We start from the raw sequence: 15,245 nt of genomic DNA, 5'->3' as shown, positions 1-15,245 counted from the left end.
TGAGAGAGAGAAATGATATTTAACCAATTCAATATGACTCAAATTCTTGCATGCAGCATTGGCTGCCATATGTAATTTGCATCACACTACTTGCATTATAAAATATAAAATCACTGCTGTAGTACTCATTCTCTTTTACTCTGAGTAATAATAAACACAGAAAAAGTTATCAAACTAATTCACAGAATTTAGGAGTGACTCATGTATGAAAAAAAATTCAAAACGTCAATCCTCGTGTACCCACTTGTACCTCATGGCACCTATGTAGGTGTCATTATGCCAAAGTGGTTAAGAAGAAAGACAAATGGGCCAGTGTGGTTGGTGAAATCGTAGTCAAGAGTGCATTAATGAATAATAGTGGTGCCTAAAAGAAGGATTGGAAAAATTTTGAACAAAAAAGTTTATAGACAAAAAAGCGATGGAATGTCTAGCAGAAAAAAAAAAACGTACCCATGAAGTAGTTGCTACAACACAAGACAAAATAGCATCACCTAAACAGCACTGAAACATCATCGACAAGCATTTCTCCAAACTAGCTTCAAGCCCACCATACCAGAAACCAGAAAAATAATTACAAAATTAAGGAAAATCGAAACAGAGAATGAAGCCTCCCCTCCTTTCCATAGTAAAGTCACAGAAAGAGCCATGAAGCCTCTCCCCTCTTCCACAGTAAAGACAAAGAAAGGGCCATGAAGAAACTAAAAAAAAAAAAAAAAAAAAAAAAAAAAAAAATCCAAAGCTGATATCTTCAACTACTGACTAAACATCATCATCCTAAACATCTGACCGAAAGGACCAATCAACATAGTTTCAAGGACCACTCTATTATCACTCTATTCACAAACATCACACAAGTACTGGAAGGATTAAAAAATAATAAAAATAATAAAAAGAAGATCTAAAGCAACTAAATAGAAACTAAAAAGAAAGCTAGGAAAACTATAAAAAAAAAAGACAGAAACAATGTGGAGAGCCGTAAAAATTATAAAAAAAAAAACTCATAATTATCACCCCCAACACATGAAGCAGTTGGCGTTACTCAGAGCAAAATACCATCATCAAAATGGCAATGTGACATTATCAAGAAGCATTTCTCTCCATCTCCTTTTCTGCATGAGGGGATGGAGAGGGGGGGGGGCGCCGAATTAATGAAGTGGCCTTGCTGTAGATGTGCTGTGTCTTGTGACACTGCTTCTGACCCAGGGCACTGGACAGGATGCAGGGATGACCCATCATCTAGGAGGTGCCAAGATGAGAGGGAGGGAGGAGGGTGGAGGGGAGTGGAATATGTAGGGGATGGAATGGGTGGGAGTGGTTTCTATGCCTTTTACTTTTTGGCTACCCCCCCCGTGTAAGGGGGAAAAAAGCCTTTGGTATATGTATGTATGTATTTCTCCCAGTGTCGTGCAGAGGTCTGGTGATGCCTGAGGCCAAGTACTTGATTGTATGACCCAAAGATTCATGTAAATGGCATAGTACTGAGAAATATAGGAAAGGAAGATATTTTGAATATGTAAACACATATGAAACAGAAAATAAGCACTTTCTTTGATTTAAATATAAATCAACCAAATTTATCAAGTTGTTTTCCCAAAGTTATCTGATTGGATGTCCCTCCCCATTTGGATGGCTGAGGTTTGCCCCTCTCACACCACTGATTTCTCAAAACTAGCTTCAAGATCAAAATAAATTAATGGGAAAAAAAAAAAAAAAACACTGAAGTATTTCCCCCTTCAATAGTTTCCATGATACATGAAGTACCTTTTGTGTGTGTTTCTTTATCACAGAAGACTGTGTACTTCCTGAAGCAACTTTGCAAAGTTAGGTACAATCAATCAAACGATCCATTGCCCCTGGTCTCTCTTGTAGAAGACCCATGGCCTTCAGGTAACTAGCAAGTCTCCAGGTGGGTCCATAAGTCACTCAGTGAACCTAACCAATGAGCCTAGTCTTCTGCCATGTCAAATCTATCATGCTGATAAGAATGGCCTGAGAGAATTTTGTCTGGGGCTGGGAAAAAGTCAGCAAAATGTCACTCACAACAAAAAGCACATAACAGTGTTAAATGTGTGCAATTGCCTCTGGTATGCACAAACTGAATCTATTGTTGAGAAATATAAAAAACTGAGGGCAATGAAAAATGAGCAGCATTTGCCTGCTATTGTTATTCATTGAGCATATTTATGTACACTGTAGCATAAAAAACAGTCATGCATTCATTTGTTGTCAGCCTTGTACACCATGCCCAATCCCAACTGAAGTCTACATTAAATCCAAATGTACATACACTTTGTGTATAAATTCACTGTGCACAGGATTTTTTCTAGGGTAAAAGTTTATATTATGGTGTCAGGTTGATGGAAAAATACATGCTAGAATGTAACCATTCTTCTTTTACATGCACCTAGAGGCACTTCCACACTGTGCCCCATGACCATGGCAGTGTTTGTGGTGCTGTTGAAAATCAAGGTTTTCAACACCACCAGCACACTGCTGAACTATTTTGAACCAACTCGATTTGATGGGCATGGAGATGTCAGTGCCATCTTGGCCTTTGTCAAAGGAGGGCATATAGATCATGCTCTCCATCATGGTCATTTCTGCTAGCCCCATTCAGTGGATGAGATGCCACACCCAATATCTTATAGAATTACTGAGGCAGCATCCCTGCATATGAATCATCAAGAGCAAGAAATACACACATCACACATGCACACACGTGATCCCAAGGGAAATAAAGTCTATTTTTATTTGCGTTATATGTCTGGCAGCCACGTGTGACAGTGCAACAAATAGTAACATTCAAACATTGTCAGGTGGAGTGCAAAGGAAAATCTGACAGATAGGACCTCAAACAGGTCTTCGAGAAAGACAGTGTCTGCACCATATCTTTCTCTTTTTCAATAGATTCTTTTTCACAACACACAGAGCTACAATGCTCTGCACTAGAGTTTCTGTTTCAAAGAGCTCACTGGCATCCATCCTCCCTTTGTGGCCCATACTGTATCATGGCAGCATTCTTTCCTCATGCCAACTCAGTGTGGACACTTAGCACTACATACAATACCGCCACCTGCTACATGCAGATCTGCATGAGGCACAGTGTGGACCAGGCTTTACAGGTCAGTGGCCTGTTACATGTCAAGAGTACTGGGCACTTACCTGTATTTTCAACAGTTCTGCTCAAGATCTTCAATATGCGAGAAATAGACCTTCGGTTGACTTAATTTGGGTGAATTAATTGCACATTACTCATAGTTTAAAATAATCACATTCTAAAATGCTCTCCCATATTTGGCAAATTCACTGTATCAACACCTGATTGGTCCCAAAGGTGCTGAAAGACAGGATCTCTACTATTTGTTATACACAGGAAAGGAGCTACACTCACAGGGGTCTGTCTCCTATTCTCCAACTATTATAACTTACCGTACAGTTGAGTTATTGACTGCATAGAGAAATATACCAAAGATTAAATATACTAAAGAAAAAAGAAAAGAAAAAAAAACTAGCTATTTAAAAGAAACTGTTACAAACCTGTAAATCAAAACCTTTCCTCCATGCCTGCTCTATGAGACACTGGATTTGTGACAAAGAAGGCATCATGTTTGGGCCTGAGAAGAGTCGAGCAAAATATCCTGTATGATGTTGCAACGAACTCAACATCATTTGAATATTCCTGCAATTTATGAACAAATATATCACAGATGTGTATCTTGAACATGTGCATAAAAAACAACTCATACATAACCCTTAAAAGCAGTGGCATATTTTCCCCATTTTTCTTTACCAAAAGCCAGATACCTTCAAAAAGCTGTGGGATGGTCATCAGATGGATGAAGTTAAGACAATATCAATTAACCCACTGGTTAACAATTTTTTTTTAGATTGTACCCCTTCATCATTATCACTAAAAGTCTACCCTTTGATCAAATTTCTTAAAAAAAAAAAAAAAAAAAAAAAAATAATAATAATAATAATAATAATAATAATAACAATAATAATAATAATACATACATATACCAAGGCTTTTCCCCCCTTACTAGGGAGGTAGCCAAAAAGGAAAAGGCATAAAATCATTCCCACCCATTCCATCCCTGAAAACACTCCACACCCCTCCACCCTCCCTCCCATCTTAGCACCTCCTAGATGATAGGTCATCCCTGCACCCTGTCCACTGCCCTGGGTCAGAAGCAGTGTCGCAAAACACAGCAAGGCCGCTTCATTTAATCGGCGACCCCCCCTCTCCGTACCCACATATAAAGGAGAGGACGGGGAGAAATCCCTTCGGGCTGCGTCAAAATTTTGCTCACACACACTACCTCACCCCCCATCCCTCACCCACTCCCCCTCATGCATCACAACATCTTCCATATACAACCATTTTCCATTCACCCATCTTCTGTCCTCTCCCGTCCTTCCTCAACAGACATTCCCCTCTTCCCCAAAGCCCCCTTCACCCCATCCATCCATCTCATCCTAGGACGTCCCCTCATGTTCACTCCCTCCACATCTGCCTTCCACACCTCTTTTACTAGTCTTTCTTCACTCATTCTTTCCATGTGTCCAAACCATCCTAATACTCTTTCATCAACCCTATCTCCCAACTCCCTTTCCACCCCCGTTCTCCTCCTCACCTCCTCATTTCTCACTCTATCTAGCCTAGTAACCCCCATCATACTTCTCAGACACTTCATCTCAAACACATTCAAGCTCCTTCTCTCTTCCTCTCTTATGTTCCATGTTTCTGCTCCATACAGTGCTGTTGGCACAATTACTCCTTCATACAGTCTCCTCTTAGCATCCATTCCCAAATTTCTATTCCTCATTACACTTTTTAATCCACCAAGGCATTTACTCGCTTCTCTCAATCTACATTCTACCTCCACCTTTACTCCACCTTTTCCTGCCACATTTGCACCCAAGTATCTAAAACTATCCACTTCCTCCAGTTACTCTCCCTTAATGCTCACTTCCAGATTACTGCCACTTTCACTCGTTGTACATCTCATCACCTTACTTTTACCCACAATTATCTTCAGCTTTCTTCTATCACACACTCTCCCAAACTCTGTCACCAACTTCCTCAATCCCTCCTCCGATCCTGCCACAAGCGCAGTGTCATCCGCAAACAACAGCTGGCTCACCTCCCACTTTTCTCCATTTTCTTTAACCATCTCCAATCCCTGACCCACCACCCTTGCATTTACCTCTCGCACTACCCCATCCATGTATAAGTTGAACAGCCAGGGTGACATAACGCATCCTTGACGAAGTCCCACCTTTACCTCAAACCACTCACTCTCCATTTCTAATCCTGACACAAGCTCTACTACCCTCATAAAAACTCTTGACAGCTCCTAGAAGCTTTCCTCCTATCCCGTATATCCCCATAACCTCCCACAGTGCCTTTCTGTCTACCCTGTCGTAAGCCTTTTCCAGATCCATAAAGGCCCAAAAAACATCCTTCCCCTTTCCTATAGTTTTCTCACATATCTGTCTTACCACAAAAATCTGATCTACACCTCTACCTGTCCTAAATTCACACTGTTCCTCACCAATTACTCCCTCTCTTCCTCTCCTAATCCTCTCAATCATGATCATCCCATAAGCCTTCCCAACTACACTTAACAAGCTAATCCCCCTGAAACTACTACATTCACACTTGTCCCCCTTTCCTTTGTAAAGTGGAACTATACAAGCACTCCTCCAGTCCTCCGGCACTCTACCTTCTCTCCAGCAAACATTAAAAAACTTCACCAACCAGTCCACCATCACTGCACCTCCTTTTTTAAGACATTCTGCATGGCATCCATCCAGACCAGGTGCCTTACCTGCTTTCATCATCTTAACTGCTGCCTTCACTTCATCCTTCCTTATTTCTCCTCCATTTTCCTCACTCATCACTCTCATTTTCTTAGCATTTCCCACTGCAGCTATCTTTCCCTCCCTATCCTCCTTCACATTTAGCAACTCCCTAAAATACTCTGCCCACCTTCCTCTTACTGCCTTCTCTTCCATTATCATCTCTCCATCTGCACCTTTTACCTTTTCTTCTCTACTTGATTCGCCTCCTCTTCCTCTCTTAACCCCTTCCATACGGTGCCACCTACGTAGGTGTCATGAGGAGCAAGTGGATTCGCGATGCTGCCATATCGGCGTCTTGATTATATTTATTGTAGTCGCCCCTGTGTTTTTACATTCTCTCAAATGTGCCCTGAATCCCATTCTCTGTGGTTTTCAAAATTCGCGGGTGAAAGAGAGAACGATCGATATAAGCGGTGACTATATTTTATGATGCGAGTATTATTACAACACGTCGTACGGCTGGCATTGGCTGCTGCCCGCGAGATTTAAGTCCCGTACTGAAGTGGTTAATTTCTTCCCAAAACATCTTTTTATTACTTTCAAAATTTTCTGTCATACTCTTACCCCATTTTACATCTGCTCTCCTCTTTGCCTCCTTTACCTTTTGCTTTACTTCTCTTTTCTTTTCTTTGTACGTCTCATATGACTCCCTCGTCCTATTTTGTAACCAATCTGTGTAAGCTCGCTTCTTCTCTTCTACAACCTTCTTCATTTCCTCATCCAACCATTCACTACCCTTCCTTCTATTTCCTCCTGTCCTTCTTGTTCCACATACCATCTTTGCACACTTTGTGACTCCCTCCTTGAACCATCCCCATTCCTCCTCCACACCTACCTCTACTCTATCCTTCACTCCCTCCCACTCCTCCTTCAGCTTCTTCTTGTACTCCTTCTCCTTTTCCTCTTCATTTAAAGAGTTCACTCTAAGCACCTCCCTACCTTTTGTCCCTTTCCTCTTTCTCCATCTGTCCTCCACTCTCAACTTACCTTCCACCAGAAAATTATCTGATATTCCCCCACCCTCTCCCCTTAGCACATGTACATCCTTAACTCTTCCTATCATAATCCTATTTACCACTACACAGTCCATTAAAGCTCTATCTACCACCCTTCCCTCCACCACCCTCTCCCATGTGTACTTATGCTTGACTTTCTTCTGAAACACTGTATTTGCTATCATCAACTCTCTTTCTAGACACATTTCCACCATCAACTCTCCACTACAATTCTTTCCTGGAACTCCACATTTCCCAACCACTCCATCAATTGGATCCTTTCCTACCCTAGCATTAAGGTAGCCTTGTAGCCTGACAGGGCACATTCCTAAAAGTAAAAGCAAAGGCATAAGAGGGTCTGGAAGTTCTCAGACCAGGTCTTTTAATGTGTGTGGATGTGGTACAGATGAGAGTAAAAGGGAAGAGATAGGTAGTATGTTTGTGAGAAGAAAGATGGATGTGTTGGCTTTGAGTGAAACTAAGCTGAAAGGGAAGGGCGATTGTAAGTTTGGGAGTGTAAGTGGGAGGTTATCAGGAGTGAAGAGAGGGCGAGGGAGGGAAGGGGTGGCTATACTAGTAAGTGAAGAGATAGGTAAACGTGTAGTGGAGTGGAAGGAGGTTTCCTCAAGGATAATGTGGATGAAGGTGAAACTGGGAAAGGAGATGTGGGTTTTTGTAAGTGCGTATGGGCCTGGCAGTGAGAAGAGTGTAGAAGAAAGGGAGGCCTTTTGGATGGATTTAAATGAGTGCATAGAGGGTTTAGGGAGAAGTGTATATGTAACAGTACTGGGAGACCTTAATGCTAGGGTAGGAAATAATAATAACAATAAAAAAGAATTACAGGTTTTAGAGTGAGAGAATATATACCTAATTATAGTATACAGGAAAGGAGCAATGTTTATTGGGTCCTGTCTCCTCTCCAATTTATCATACCTAGCCTCAAATTCATGTACATATCCAACTTAATCTTTATCCTTGATTTCCAATTACAGTGATCCCCAGTATCCATGAGGATTAGGTTCCAAACCTCTCACAAATAGTGGATGAACCCTTTGAAAACACCTTAGAATACCCTTTTTAATGGTACAAACCTTGTTTTAATGCTTATCTTATGATGTATATAAATGTTAATATTCCATTTTGAAAGAGCTATTGTTTGAATATAATAATAAATCACCTTCACACTCTTAGGCATAGCTCCCCTTCCCATAGAATACAACTAGGTAAATAAATACAAGAAGATGTATGGTGTTTGGGCAGCATTATAGGGCATTTGCAAAAAAAAAAAATCACAAACTTCACACATGTATGCATAGCAAACACTCATGGCAGAGATATGTGGGTAAATGGTGGGAATGCAAGGACAGTACAGTAGCTGATCAACACAAACCTTAAATCAATCTTGTGCCCTGATCGGCTGCTATCAACTCACCAGCCAATAGCATGAAGGCATTGATGCTGGACATGCTGGCATCCCATGCCATATTTTCATTGTTTATATCTAAATCTAATATTAATTTTTCACCTCTGCATTCCACACCTGTTTTACTAGTCTTTCTTCACCCATTCTTTCCCTGCATCCAAACCATCCCAATACTTTATCATCAACCCTATCTTGTAATGTTCTTGCCTTTGGTGGATAAATCAAAGACCACAAGACTTCTTGAAAAAGTCTAATAGTTTCAAAGATTACACCAGCAGACCTTCCCGGTCTGCTTTCCACCTAAAGACTGACAGCTCCTCTCTCTGTTGGTGGAATGCTTCTGAAAAAGCTTACATCAGCATATTGAACAGTTTACAGGTTATAATTAGTTTTACATTTTATTTGGTGATACAAGTTTTGGATACTATTTTATTTTACAATGGTTAGAATGTATAGTTATTTCTGCTTATTTATATATTATGGTTATTAATCTAGATTACATAATATATTGTGTATGGGTAAAAGGTGTTCTTAGGAATCAGGGGTACTTTACGGTTTGGTCACGTGAGGGAAGAGGTTGGTGGTGTGTATTTACCTAGTTGTACCTAGTTGTATTTTACGGGAAGGGGAGCTATGCTCGTGAGGTCCCGTCTTCATATCTCATTTTATCTAAACTATTTTTAAATTCATGTATTGTTTTTGCACACACCACTTTCTCATCTAACTTGTTCCAACTGTCTATTGCTCTGTGAGGAAAGCTGTTCTTTTTCAAATCTCTTCTATAGTTGTCTTTTTTTATTTTCTTTCCGTGTCCTCTTGTATTTCTGTCATCCCATTTTATCAGATTCTCTCTATCAGTAATTTCTATGCCTTTCATGATTCTGTAAATAGCTATCAAATCTCCTCTCTCTCTTCTTTGCTCTAGTGTCTGTAGTTTAAGTTTTTGTAGTCTCTCTTCATATGATAGTTTTGAGAGTGTTGGTGCCAGTTTTGTAATTGCTCTTTGTATTCTTTCAAGTTTTTTTATACATTTTTTTGTACTTGGTGACCATATCGTTGCTGCATATTCCAATCTTGGTCTTATCAGGGTGACTAGGATTTTCCTCACCATTTCTTCATCCAGGTATGTAAATGCCACTTTGATTGTTCTTATTAAATTATAAGTTTCTCCAAAAATCTTATTTATATGTTTCTCAGGTGACATATTATTCATAACAATGACTCCCAGGTCCCTCTCATTTTCTACTCTTTTTATTCCTTCTTCTCCCAAATTATATGATCCTGTTATTCTGTTTTTGCTTTTTCCAAATTCCATTATACTACACTTTTTTGTATTGAACTCCATCTCCCACTTCCTACTCCATTCTTGTACTTTATTTAGATCTCTCTGTAGTGATTCACAATCTTCTTCAGTTTTCACTCTTTTCAGTAATTTTGCATCATCTGCAAAGAAGCTCATATAGCTTTCAATTCCTTCATCCATATCATTAATATATATAGCAAACATTATTGGGGCCAGAACTGTTCCCTGCGGGACACCGCTTATTACTTCATTCCATTTTGAGTGCTGATCTCTTATCACTACTCGCATTTTTCTTTCTTGCAAAAAGTCTTCCATCCAATTTAGCAATTTACCTTGTATTCCTCCTTCATATTCTAATTTCTTAAGCAACTTCTTATGTGGTACTTTGTCAAAAGCTTTTTTTAGGTCTAGAAATGCACAATCAGCCCATCCATCTCTTTCTTGTATTATATCTATTAGCCTTGAATAGAAACATATTAAATTGGTGACGCATGATCGTCCTTGTCTGAATCCAAATTGCCTTGGATTTAGTACGTTGTTTTTTTCCAAGTATTTTACCCATCTACTTTTGATAATTCTTTCACATATTTTTGCTATTGTACTTGTTAGAGAGACTGGTCTATAGTTGGTAGGTTCTTCTTTATTTCCTCCTTTATATATAGGTACTATATTTGCTTTTTTCCAATCTTCTGGAACTTTTCCTTCTTTTAAGGAACTGCTTATTATGCTATGTATTTTGTCTGCCAGTTCATTCCTACATTCTTTCAGAATCCAGTTTGCTATTTCATCTGGCCCATGCGATTTTCTGACATCAAAATTACCCAAGTGTGTCAATATTTCATTCTTCGTTACTTCTATTTCTTCCATAGGGGGGACTTTTTCCTTCCACTCAATCTCTTCAGGTTGTATATTTTCCCTTGTAAACACTGATTTAAAATGTTTGTTCATAATTTCTGCCATTTCCATTTCCTCAGTGTATTCAACTCCCCCTTGTCTTAATTTCTCCAAGTCTTGTTTGTTTTTCAGTTTATTGTTTACAAATCTGTAGAATAGTTTTGGTTGATCTTTACACTTTTCTATAACATCTTTTTCATATTTTCTTTTTTCCTCTCTGCACTTTTGTACATATTCATTTCTATAACCAGTATATATTTTCCATTTTTCAGGTCTTCTGTCTTTTTTCCATCCGGTCCAGGCTTTGTCTCTTTTGCCTTTTAACTCCCTACAACTTTTGTTGTACCAGCATTTTACATATTCTTTTTCTTGTTTTTGTCTTGGGACATACTTTTCCACTCCTTCTTTGTAAATTTTTGTCAAAATATTCCATTTCTCTTCCACTGATGTTTCTTCTTTGTATATTTCTTCCCAGTTTTCTTGTTGAAAGAATTCTCTTATTTTATCAAAGTTTGTTTTTTCATACATCATTCTTCCTTTTCTATATTGTTCATTTCTTTTCATATATTTTTCTTCATTAAGTTCCAGTTCAATCAATATGTGGTCACTTTTACCTATTGGTGTTTTATATTCAATCTTGTCCACTATTCTAGGTTCAGATGTAATTATTAAGTCTAGCCTCGATGGTTCTTCTTCATTTCTATACCTAGTGTTCTCTTGTATCCATTGTGTCATTGAATGGTCAGTAATCATCTCAAGTAGAGCATTTCCCCATGAGTCATCACCACTCTTTACTGTCATTTCTTCCCAGCAGATTTCTTTGCAATTAAAGTCGCCCATCATAACTATTCTTCCTCCGTCTTCCATTATTTTAGTTAATGCTATCTTTGTGTCCTCTAACATACTTTTATGTTCATTCTCCTCCCATGAGGCTGTTTTCGGAGGCACATAGTTGATCACAAATTTTCTGCTCTTCTTATCTCGGTCTTCCACTTCTATCATAATCATCTCTACTGTATTCTTTCCATATATGACACCTTTCACGTTTATATCCTTCTTTGTCAGGAACATAACTCCACCCCCTTGTTTTTTCTCTCTGTTTCTAATCCAATAATTGTATGTATCATGTCCTACACTGTTGGGTGGTAGTGGGCCTTTTAATTTTGTTTCTACAATTCCCATTATGTCCGGTTCTTTTTCTTTCAAATAATCATTCAGTTCATTCAATCCTGTTATCAATCCATCTATATTTGTGTAAGACACTCTTAGTTTTCTGCCACTTCCATTGTGTTCTCTGTTTCCCTTATGTTTTTCTTTAGTATGTCGAACTGCTTTATTTTCATGTTCACTACTCTCCAATAGAATCTCTCTTTCTCTGACTCCGTTCTTTCCTCGTTTTTTGCCTTAGCTTCAATTCTTTTCTGCTTTTCTGCCTCTCTTTCCTCCTTATTCATTTCTCTTTTTATCCATACCTTTTTATATTGATCATTTGTTGCTAGTTTCCCTGTCTTGGATAGAATTTTCTCTGCCGTTGTTTGTGACCTGAATTTAATCTTAATTGGTCTGGTCTTATCTGTACTATATTTTCCGAGTCTGAATTTTTCCTCAATTTCCTTTATAATTTCTGGTTCATCTTCCTGGACTAATTTTAATAAACTGCTTACCCTTTCATTTTCCTCCTTGATTCTTGCGGTTCTATCTGGGTTATGTTTCTCTTCCATTCCTAATATAATTATACATTTCTTTTTGTCAGCTAATTCTCTTACTATATTCTCCTTCTGTCTCATCACTTTAATAACTGAGTCTTCATTATGTTCTTTCAATTGCTGTTTGACTATGTCAGTGAATGAAACCTTATTCCCTTCTTGAGTTATTCTCCAATTTTTAGCTTCTGTAGCTATTTTCTCACTGTTTTCATTACTATTCTTCTTCAATTTCTCATTCTCCTCCTTTACATTTCCTAACTGTCTTTTTAGGTCCTCTACTTCTTCAGTTAAGTTTCTGTTAGCCTTCTCTAGTTGTTCCAATCTTTCAATTCTTTGGAGAATGGAGCCTACATTACCTAACTTACGTTCCAAGTCCTCGATCACCTTATCAACTCTCTCCTCTAGTCTTATCAGTCTGGGGGGGGTTGTGTCCCCCCCACCCTCTTTAAATCCCTGGAACATATTCTCGTCACTTTCTACTGTATTTCTCCTCTCTATACTTCTAATCTTTACATTTTTATTTGCCATTTCGTCATCCGGTGGTCGTTTCATGTTGACCTTCCGCCCGTCTGCCTGGGCCAAGTCCTCCACATCCTCATTATCTTCCATTTCCCCAGTAATCCCTCCCCCTCTCCTCTTTCCTTACTTTCCCACTACCTCACGAGCAATTCCCCCCCCCTGCAAATACAAAAAGGCACTTCTCTTTGCGTTGGTATCCTCAATCTGCACTTTTCTTCAGAGCGTTCGTCAAGCCGTCCGTTCGTTGAAAGTGTGTGTATGTATGTTTGTATGTATGTTGTGGTGTAGTTTTCCACTGTGTTGTAATCTGTGAGATTATGGTTACAAACTCCCAACTCCCTTTCCACCCCCATTTTTGTCCTCACCTCCTCATTTCTCACTCTATCCAGCCTAGTATCCCCTATCATACTTCTCAGGCACCTGTTCTCAAACACATTTAAACTACTCCTCTCTTCCTCTTATGTTCCATGTTTCTGCCCCATACAGAAACACAAGAGGACATGGAAAGAAGCTTAAAAAGGACAGTTATAGAAGGAATCTGAAAAGGTTTCCCCACAGAGTGGTGGATGTATGGAACGCATTGAATGAAAAAACAGTGTGTGTAAAAACAATACAAGAATTAAACAAAAAACTGGATATGGAAAGATACAAAGACGGGACACCACGAGCTTAGCTCCCCCTTCCCCTAAGATACTAGGTAAATATAATCTCCTCTTAGCATCCATTCCCAAATGTCTATTTCTCATTACACTTTTTGATCCACCAAGGCATTTACTCACTTCTCTCAATCTACATTCTATCTCCACCTCCACTCCTCCTTTTCCTGCCACATTTGCACCCAAGTATCTAAAACTATTCACTTCCTCCAGTCTCTTTCCCTTAATACTCACTTCCAGTCTGCTGCCACTTTATCCCCTTGTACATCTCATCACCTTACTTTTACCACATTTATATTCAACTTCCTTCTTTTGCACACCTTCCCAAACTCGTTCAATAACTTCCTCAATCCCTCCTCTGATCCTGCTACAAGCACAGTGTCATCAGCAAACAACAAGTGGCTTATCTCCCACTTTTCTCCACTTTCTTTAACCATCTCCAATCCCTGCCCCACTACCCTTGCTTTTACCTTTTGCACCATCCCATCCATGTATAAATTGAACAGCCAGGGTGACATAACATATCCCTGACAAAGTCCCACCTTTACCTCAAACCACTTATTCTCTCCATTTCTAATCCTACCACAAGCTCTACTACTCTCGTAAAAACTCCTGACTGCTCTTAACAGCTTTCCTCCCAGCCCATATATCTGCAATACCTCCCACAGTGCCTTCTTGTCTATCCTGTCATAAGCCTTTTCCAGATCCATAAAAGCCCAAAATACATCCTTACTTTTTCCTATAGCTTTCTCACATATCTGTCTTACCACAAAAATCTGATCTATGTAACCCCTACCTGTCCTAAACCCACATTGTTCCTAACCAATTACTCCCTCTCTTAATCCTCTCAATCAAGACCATCCCACAAGCCTTCCCAACTACACTTAACAAGCTGATCCCTCTGAAACTATTACAATCACATTTGTCCCTTTTTCTCTTGTAAAGTGGAACTATACAGGCACTCCTTCAGTTCTCTGGCACTCTTAAACAATCAAATAACCTCACCAGCCAGTCCACCATCACTGTACCTCCTTTTTTCAGACATTCTGCATGACATCCATCCAACCCAGGTGCCTTACCTGCTCTCATCATCTTAACAACTGCCATCACTTCATCTTTCCTTATTTCTCCTCCATTTTCCTCACTCATTACAGTCATTTTCTTAGCACTTCCCACTTCAACTATCTTTCCCTCCCTATCCTCCTTCACATTTAGCAACTCCTTAAAATACTGTCTGCAGTGTGTAGGACCTTTAAGGGGGTTAACTCTCATTTCGGTGATTCGCTCGATCGGATTATGCATTTCTGGTCCTCCCAACCTTATTTTTTTATGTAAGACAATGGAAATTTAACACAAAGTGCAGGGAAATGGGATGCATCTGTGACAGAAATTGCATTGAAATCCATTAAGACATTTTTACACAACAGACGATTTACTTGCAATTTTGAGTTATTTTTGAAATAACGTTTATTTTTCCAAAAGTATGAGAATAATGATTTCCTTTGGTGTACAGTTAGTAGACATCCAGATGTACCTAAACTAGTATACTCGTAATTATAAGTGAAAAAGAAAGAAAGTCAGCCTTACAGCAAATTATATAAAAAAATAAATAAAAACAATCACAACTTTAAAAATTTTTCAAAAATATATATCAAGTAGGTTAAGAATTAATTTACTAGTTTTGTTAGATATAAGTATCACGATCATTTTCCAACAAGAATGATCAAAATCACTTATTTACACACGAAGTTATAGTTACTTTTGTGCGAAAAAACTAGTTTTGAGAAAATAGCATTTTTATGTATATATATATATATATATATATATATATATATATATATATATACAGGTAGTTCTCGTTATATGCGGGGGTTCCGTTCC

The 15,245-nt window shown here is 38.8% G+C and overlaps 1 protein-coding gene across 1 annotated transcript in view; it reads right to left on the bottom strand.

The window, feature by feature from the left end:
• The window catches only part of LOC143020302 (zinc finger-containing ubiquitin peptidase 1-like), a 253,045-nt gene that overhangs the window by 120,145 nt on the left and 117,655 nt on the right, over positions 1 to 15,245 (bottom strand). The window contains exon 7 of the mRNA XM_076176566.1: positions 3,538 to 3,679. Coding sequence (XP_076032681.1) covers positions 3,538 to 3,679 — 142 coding nt within the window. The remainder of the gene's footprint in view (positions 1 to 3,537; positions 3,680 to 15,245) is intronic.

Source organism: Oratosquilla oratoria, chromosome 39 (genome assembly GCF_046742065.1).
Source record: "Oratosquilla oratoria isolate Oo_2021 chromosome 39, ASM4674206v1, whole genome shotgun sequence".
Taxonomy (NCBI): domain Eukaryota; kingdom Metazoa; phylum Arthropoda; class Malacostraca; order Stomatopoda; family Squillidae; genus Oratosquilla; species Oratosquilla oratoria.
The sequence above is the reverse complement of the archived record's forward strand: the minus strand, read 5'-3'. Positions and strand labels throughout refer to the sequence as shown.